Genomic DNA, 8,558 nt, shown 5'->3' with positions numbered 1-8,558 from the left:
CCCCGCGGCGACCGCCGAGGCGCAGTAAGTTGGCAGGAGCGAGTCCGTTCGGTTCGCCTCCCCCGCACCTTTTGAACTTGTTGCTGCCGCTCTGCCGGCCTGCGTCCGGCTTTGGGAAGGTGAACAGGAGGAGGGAAGCTCGGCAGGATGGGGGAAGGGGCAGCTGAGCTCGCTTGAGCTTCATTGATGCTCCCCGGGCGCCCGGATTCGGCGGTGGGCGAGCTGCGCCGTCTGCTTCTCCCTTTCCCGGTGCTCGGCGAGGAGAAAGTCTCTATGCAACTCAGCCCGGGTGCACGCTCGGCCAGGGACGGACCGCAGGCGAGGCGCGTTCTGGGTGCAGACAGATGCTGCTGCCGCCCAGGCGGTGGCGGCTGCCAGCTCCCGGGCTCTGGAACTGTCACCCTGCACCTGAGCTGAACTTGAACAGAGAGTGAAGGGGCGACTGGACGAACGCTTCGGGCAGACACGAGGGGTGCTTGCAGGGCAGGGCAGGAGGATCTCTACGGACGCCCCCACCGCGCCCGCCCCACAGCGCTCCCGCCTCTATAAATACAGCCCAAGGGACAGAGGTGGCCACCGGACTCCCCAAGAGACGTGATCGCATCTGGGAAGCTACAACAGGTCGCCTTTTTGAGACTCCGTTGGCGGGAAGGGCCACTTGAAAAAGGCAGGTTGGAAAGAGCCAAAGGGAAGGTGGGAAGCGTTCCTGGATTCGTGGAAAGAATACCACTGAGCGACTGTCCTTGGTTGTCTCTACACTACTACACAAAGCAAACCAACCCCACGCTCTCCGCGTGTCAGAGGAGAAAGCAAAGACACCTGTTTGAAGAAATCGCTGCGTCGAAAGCCACCTGTGTACTTATTTGTGCCTGGAGTGGCCTGGTCCACCTGCCGGGAAAGGTCTGGGCGTGATTGCTAGGACCCTGTATTTTGCAAATAGCTGTCTTGGAGGGCAACTTGCCCTCCTGAAAACTGTGACTTCACCAGGAGCGCCACCGAGGAACAGGAGTGATACCCCTGGGCCGCCTTCCTCTGGAGCGTTTACTTGACCAGAGGGAGTGGGTGGTTGGGACTACTTTGACCTACTGTCCAGGCCCGATTGCCTGTCTGGCCTCCACGTTAAGGCACCATGGCTGCGGGGGTAGCGGCATGGCTGCCCTTTGCCAGGGCAGCGGCCATCGGGTGGATGCCCGTGGCCTCGGGCCCCATGCCAGCTCCCCCGAGGCAGGAGAGAAAAAGGACCCAGGACGCTCTGATCGTGCTGAACGTGAGTGGCACCCGTTTCCAAACGTGGCAGGACACCCTGGAGCGGTACCCGGACACCCTGCTGGGCAGTTCCGAGAGGGACTTCTTCTACCATCCGGAGACCCAGCAGTATTTTTTTGACCGGGACCCGGACATCTTCCGCCACATCCTGAACTTCTACCGCACCGGCAAGCTCCACTATCCTCGCCACGAGTGCATCTCCGCCTACGATGAAGAGCTGGCCTTCTTCGGCCTCATCCCCGAGATCATCGGCGACTGCTGCTACGAGGAGTACAAGGACCGCCGGCGGGAGAACGCAGAGCGCCTGCAGGACGACGCGGACTCGGACAGCACCGGCGAGAACGCGCTGCCCACCATGACGGCTCGGCAGAAGGTCTGGCGGGCCTTCGAGAACCCCCACACCAGCACGATGGCCCTGGTGTTCTACTATGTCACCGGCTTCTTCATCGCCGTCTCGGTCATCGCGAACGTGGTGGAGACGGTGCCCTGTGGGTCCAGCCCGGGGCACATCAAGGAGCTGCCCTGCGGGGAGCGGTACGCCGTGGCCTTCTTCTGCCTGGACACGGCCTGCGTCATGATCTTCACGGTGGAGTACCTGCTGCGCCTGGCTGCGGCCCCCAGTCGCTACCGCTTCGTCCGGAGCGTCATGAGCATCATCGACGTGGTGGCCATCCTGCCTTATTACATCGGGCTGGTCATGACAGACAATGAGGATGTGAGCGGGGCCTTTGTCACCCTCCGCGTCTTCCGCGTCTTCCGGATCTTTAAGTTTTCCCGCCACTCGCAAGGCCTGCGCATCCTGGGCTACACCCTGAAGAGCTGTGCGTCCGAATTGGGCTTCTTGCTCTTCTCGCTCACCATGGCTATCATCATTTTCGCGACTGTGATGTTCTACGCCGAGAAGGGGTCTTCCGCCACCAAGTTCACCAGCATTCCTGCGGCCTTCTGGTATACCATTGTCACCATGACAACACTAGGGTAGGTGCCAACAAGGGAAATGGGATGGAGGTTGGATATTCTGTGAGGTGATTGGAGACCCACTGAAGTTATATCGTAAATTAGAGGAAATAATTTTTCTCTCATGATCTAAATGGTTTTGAGGAACTCTTTTGACCTATGAAGGAGATATGATATAGATAGAGATTAAAGTACTCAGGGAGTTGAGTACTGATGCCTGAAAGTTGATAAATACAATAAATTGTAGAATTCCTGAATGTAAAGGTGGATCATCAATATTATAAGTATAAGTACATAAAAACATACTAAGAATGAAAAACACAAAATCTGTGCCCCAATAAAGGTATAATTATGCACCATATTTATTGAAATGCCCAGAAAGTGATCCAGTGTATTCAAGTGAAAAGTTTTCATGTGCATTTGAAGTATCATTTTTATAGAAATAGATACTTTTGGCATGCGTTTTCCCTCTAAGAATTATAATTCTTATTTTACATTATAAAATATAGATTATAAATATCATTATAAAATAATTTTGTAATACATATGTGCCTATTGCTACATATGCATGTTCGTTGTGGCTGATAAGTTATTCAGTATTAGAATGTCAGGGCTGAAACTGATCAACTCTATAAAATGCAGTGGAATGATATTTGCAATCTATTTAAGACTCTAGGTTCATAGTTTCAAAAAAAGAAGCAAGTGACTGTCATCCACCATTTTTTGAGAAACTATAGAGCCCATCAGGCAATGGGTCCATGACCATTCAATAAATGTTTAGATTAAACAGTGGTTCTCAACCTTCCTAATGCCATGACCCTTTAATACAGTTCCTCATGTTGTGGTGACCCCCAACCATAAAATTGTTTTCGTTGCTACTTCATAACTGTAATTTTTCTACTGTTATGAATCGTAATGTAAATATCTGATATGAAGGATGTATTTTCATTGTTACAAATTGAACATAATTAAAGCATAGTGATTAATCACAAAAACAATATGTAATTATATATGTGTTTTCTGATTGTCTTAGGCGACCCCTGTGAAAGGGTCGTTCGACCCCCCAAATGGTCGCGACCCACAGGTTGAGAACCGCTGGTTTAGAAGGTAGAGCAGTATCTGGTGAGATTGATGGTCACCAAGGGCTGGTTGTGTTATAGAAATTTGTGCGTTTTAATTTTCTTCTAGAATTCTTTTGTGCATGCTGTTTATTGGGGGTAATGGTGTTTTGCAAGCAAAGGGGCATATTCTGAATTAGTAGTTTGAAAAAATTTTAAGCTGGAATTAAGATTTTTTACAATGGAGCAAAAAGAAACATATGAAATGATTAGTAATATTAAGCAAACTGCAGAAAAGTAGCAGCATTTACATATTAGAGAATCTAATAAGATGGTTAGAGCCTTTTACTTTTATGAGTTCTTAGATAAGACAAGTAGTGATAGTGCCCTTTCTTCAGCTTTATGCTTCTTTTCTGGCATAATTAATCAGTCCAATAGGGATTTGGTAATGGCTACAAGAAAAAAGTTATTCCCAAGGCTGCTTTTTCAGTATTGTTTTTCTGGCTAATTTAATTGCCTTCTTTAAATGATAATGTGGTTAAAATAAACCTAATTTTTTTAGACATCTTGTGTTGAACAGAGTTTCTAATGTTGTCATCTAGCCAACTAGTGGAATATTTTATATGTGAAGAATTTTGGGCTAAATAGGAAATTATAATACAGTAAAATAAAATAACATGACTTTGATTTAGTCTCACATGTTTTTGTAAGTTCTACTGGTACATTTTCAAAAATGAATTAGTGAAAATCCATATTTTATTGCTTGAATTTCTCTTTTATCCTGTTGGTAATTTTGTGACAAATTTTGAAGAAGATTCAGAATAGTGTAGGTGCTTAATTCTTATCAAAGGGGATATATATTTGGTCATGTTGTCTTTTTGTCACTTGAAATATTTATTAAGGACAATTGGATAGTGCAAACCAATATCAGGATTTCAAATTAGAAGTGCATATGAATAAAAAAGGACTCTGTGTTAAGAGGACATAAAGGAAGAAATATTAAAAGGAAATATATTTTTAAAAATCTAGTGTCAATGGCACTGTTTTTCATGAAGTAGAGCAGTATCTGGTGAGTTATTTTAATACTATATAATGTCTATAAGATTGAAAATAGGCATTATTATAATGAATGTGATGACATGGTAATTTCACCAGCTAGAAGTTCTATTCTAGACATGTGAAGTTAGTATTATTTTAAAATTTGTTTCCTGAAATGACTTTAAAATTTTTATTTTATTTAGAATTTTATATTTGTTTTCAGGAGAACAATGAGGAAATGCTAACCATTAATGGCATTATTATTATATAATAAAAATGCTTATAAGCATCTATTTCTTGAAATAATTTAAGAAACTGAACCATAATGCCTGAGTAAAGTCTATGAAATGGATTTAGTTCACATGATTCATATGTAAGTGGATCAGAAGAATTAAATATACACTTTCTCAGAACTTGGAGGCAAAATGGGAGTTACTTTTAAGATTTAAGTTTCATTGAAGTTGACAAGTTTAATTTTCAGGAATTAAGCTAATCAGTGATCCTGATAGGATATAGTAGTCATACTTTTAAGATGTAGAAATGTTGTGCAGTCAAAATACAATCCATTTATTGGAAAATTATATGAACATTTAACAAAGCATATGTTTTATAATATAGCACAGTTTCTTAGGAAAATGTCCTCTGTTTCTCATCAAAATATATTTATAATACATTTTATAAATATATATATTTTAATTCTGCCTCTTTGTTTCTTATCTTTGGTTGCATTGTGACTCAAAGCTTTATTTAAGGATAGAACATATTTGACAAATCCATTGCCTGAATTTATTTTTTACTCTATAATTTTATACTTATATGATGAAATATAAGGTATAAAACTTTCTGGAAAATATGTGTAGTTGAAGCTAATATCAAGCTGTGTCTGATAGATGACCAAGAATTTCCCATTACACTTTCTGAGCTCTTTTTACATGGCCATTATTTTTAATGGAGTTAATGTTCATCAATTAATGATAATACAAGTGAAAATGGAATTCTAAATAGTGGTTATCAAAAGTTTCAGCTCATGCAAACATCTATACTAGTAAGAGAGGAAATCGCCAACAGCTTTGTAATTCATAATTGACAGAATTAACTCCTCCCTCTCAGGTCATTTTAGACAATGTTCAGTTGGCCTTTTTGTCTGAAGAAATGGGTCTTTCTTAGAACTATTGTATATTCACCTTTCTTAGAACTATTGTATATTCACCTAAACATTTTTGTGCTGGCTGAAATACTAAGTATATCATTATACTATAACTTAACCATGCTTGTTCTAAATGGAATTATTCAACTGCTGGTAAAATGAATACTTCAAAGTATAATTTTAAGCCTTCCCATTTCCAATTAAAACAGAAAACATTAAAAGCACAATTTTTTAAAAGTTAAAAAAAGATCCCACTTGGTAATGGTGTCTGATCTTTTTAATATGTTGCTGGATCCCGTTTGCTAATATTTTGTTGAGGATTTTGGCGTTTATGTTCATCAGGGATATTGGCCTGTAGTTCTCTTTCTTTGTAGTGTCTTTATTTGGTTTTGGAATTAGGATAATGCTAGCCTCATAAAAATAGCTTGGAAGTGTTCTTTTCTCTTGGATTTTTTTTGAAATAGTTTGAGGATAGGTGTTAGTTCTTCATGGAATGTTTGGTAAAACTGCTCTGTAAAGCCATCTGGACAAGGACTTTTGTTTGCTGGGAGTTTTTTGATTACTGCTCAATTTACTCAGTAATTATTGGCCTATTCAGGTTTTCTGATTCTTCCAGATTCAGTTAATCCTAAGAAACCCAAAACACCAATCAGAAAGAATGTATGCACCCCTATGTTCATAGCAGTGCAATTTACAATAGCTAAGATCTGGAAACAGCCCAAGTGCCCCTCAGTAGATGAGTGGATAAAAAAGGAGGGACCTGGAGAGTATTATGCTGAGCGAAATAAGCCAGTCAGAGAAAGACAAGTATCACACAATCTCACTCATATGTGGAATCTAATGAATAACATAAACTGATGAACAAAATAGATCCAGAGACATAGAAGCATGGAACAGAATGCTGAATCTCAGAGGGAAGGCGGGGGTGGGTGGGTCGGTGGGAAGAGAGCACCCAAAAAACTTTTATGAAATAAGCATAACCCATGGACACAGACAATAGGATGCTGAAGGCCTGGGGACGGGGGATGGGGGAAGGGGCAGGGATGGGCTAGAAGGGATCAATGGGGAAAAAGGGGAACATATGTAATACTTACAACAATAAAGATTTTTTTTAAAAAGAAGCCAATAAAAGAAAGAATCTCAGATTTTTAAAAACAGTGTTTGGCCATGCGTATCTGTTTCTCCATACCACATCCTTCCTTTCTGTGCATTAGGCCCTGACTACCCTACCTCCCTTCTTTCCATAGTGTAAAGTGGAATTACTGCCTTGGGAAAAAAGAACCCGAAACTCCTCCTGTGTCCTAATGGCCTTTTGGAGCTAGCTTCCAGGCCTTGTTTTTCATGCAGGTGGTAGGGTAGAACTTAAATGTTGCCAAATTTAGGAAATTTCAAAGTGGTCACCAATAAAAACAACAACAACTCACAACAAAACAATGTTGTGAAAATATATTTTACAAGTTTCAGGTTCAGTTTATCATTGTACCTCGGGTGCATGATGTTTGAGTGAGAAGTGGTATCAGGTGGCATTAAATAATTGGAGGAGATTTTTATGTTAGGTAGTATCTGCATTCTGAGTCATGATTACTAACATTTAGACCAGTGGTTCCCAACCTTTTTTTGGCCATGCCCCACCTAAGCATCTCTAAAATCCTGATATCCCTCCGCCCCCGACATATAAGTCTTATTATTCAAAAAGTGAATGCCTATTCACGTGGAGGAAGCCTAAAAGGCCATTCACTTGGTCTAAACAAGCTTCGATAGAACATGGCATCCATGAAAGAGAAAAGTAAAAGAATGAAAGGACAGTTGAAGTACTGAGGAAGAACTCACTAAGAAAGTACTGTTTAAAAAGTATGGAGTGATATGAAAAAAATAGCAAATAAAGTTTGAAATATATAATAGAAAACTGAAATGCATAAATATGTCACAATATATATTTCTATACTGTATATGAGGCCCCTAGATTCATAAGAATTGCAAAAATTTCACTATTAATAACTCATTCTCAAATTGCTCCCCTTAAAAATCAAATTGCCCCCCTGTGGGGTGTGTGCCCCACGTTAGGAACCACTGATTTAGACCCTTTAAGAAACAAAAAATAGGGAATGTATTATTCATGACATAAAACTTAAGAACTTAGAAGTGTCATTTTTGCAGCCATTACCTCTTCTTTAATTTTAAAATAAAGATATACTTAATATGGGAAAGGAAGTTACTATGTGACATTTCTGTAAAGTTTTGTTTAGAATGAACTTCATGATTTAATTACATAAATCATTCTGATTTCTGAACAAATATAGGAAAAAAAGTTTATTTATAGTATACATTCATCAGAAACATATATGGTAGAATTACTGATATATCTATGCTCCCAGAAAAAACTTAGTGTAGTTGTCTATAAGACTCTCAAACACTAGCTCTATAATATTTTAATTTTAATAGGTTTGTTAACTTGCTATTTAAAAAAAACGAAAAAAAGCAAAATAATTTTTCTTTGTGATTTTCCTAATAAAGTAGCAGGGAAATTTCCTTTTTTAGAATGGCATAATTGGAGTGGGATTTTAATATATACATATATATATATATATATACACACATATATATGTTGTAAATATCATATACACAAATAAAAATATTAAATGTTTTATTTGTTATCCTATATAATAAAAGGGTAATATGCAAATTGACCCTAAAGGCGGAACTACCTGGAACAACTATTCGCTACGACGTGTACTGACCACCAGGGGGCAGATGCTTAACACAGGAGCTGCCCCCTGGTGGTCAGTGTGCTCCCATAGGGGGAGCTCCGCTCAGCCACAAGCCCGCTGACAGCTGCAGCTGCGAGTGCAGTGGTGGTGGCAGGAGCCTCTCCTGCCACCTCAGCAATGCTAAGGATGTCCAACTGCATGCACTCCCTGGGGAATCGGGCCTAAACTGGCAGGTGGACATCCCCTGAAGGGTCCTGGACTGCAAGAAGGTGCAGGCCAGGCTAAGGGACTTCCCAGAGTTTACGAATTTTTGTGCACCAAGCCTCTAGTATATTTTATAACATATAAAATAGATTGTTACATAACAATATATTTTATAACATG

At 40.8% G+C, this 8,558-nt stretch overlaps 1 protein-coding gene across 1 annotated transcript; it reads left to right on the top strand.

Moving 5' to 3' along the window:
• Positions 1-6: 6 nt before the first annotated feature.
• On the top strand, positions 7-2,625 carry LOC102241584 (potassium voltage-gated channel subfamily D member 2). The gene has a single exon (XM_005857825.2). It carries the CDS (start codon positions 1,130-1,132, stop codon positions 2,246-2,248), a length of 1,119 nt encoding a protein of 372 aa, XP_005857887.1. The 5' UTR covers positions 7-1,129; the 3' UTR covers positions 2,249-2,625.
• Positions 2,626-8,558: the final 5,933 nt, after the last annotated feature.

Source organism: Myotis brandtii, unplaced genomic scaffold (genome assembly GCF_000412655.1).
Source record: "Myotis brandtii unplaced genomic scaffold, ASM41265v1 scaffold1138, whole genome shotgun sequence".
Taxonomy (NCBI): Eukaryota; Metazoa; Chordata; class Mammalia; order Chiroptera; family Vespertilionidae; genus Myotis; species Myotis brandtii.
Note: the sequence above shows the minus strand (reverse complement) of the source record. Positions and strands in the feature narration are given on the sequence as shown.

Excerpts from the sequence above, each read along its gene's own strand:
- LOC102241584 (XM_005857825.2), top strand. The coding sequence starts at position 1,130 with ATGGCTGCGGGGGTAGCGGCATGGCTGCCCTTTGCCAGGGCAGCGGCC.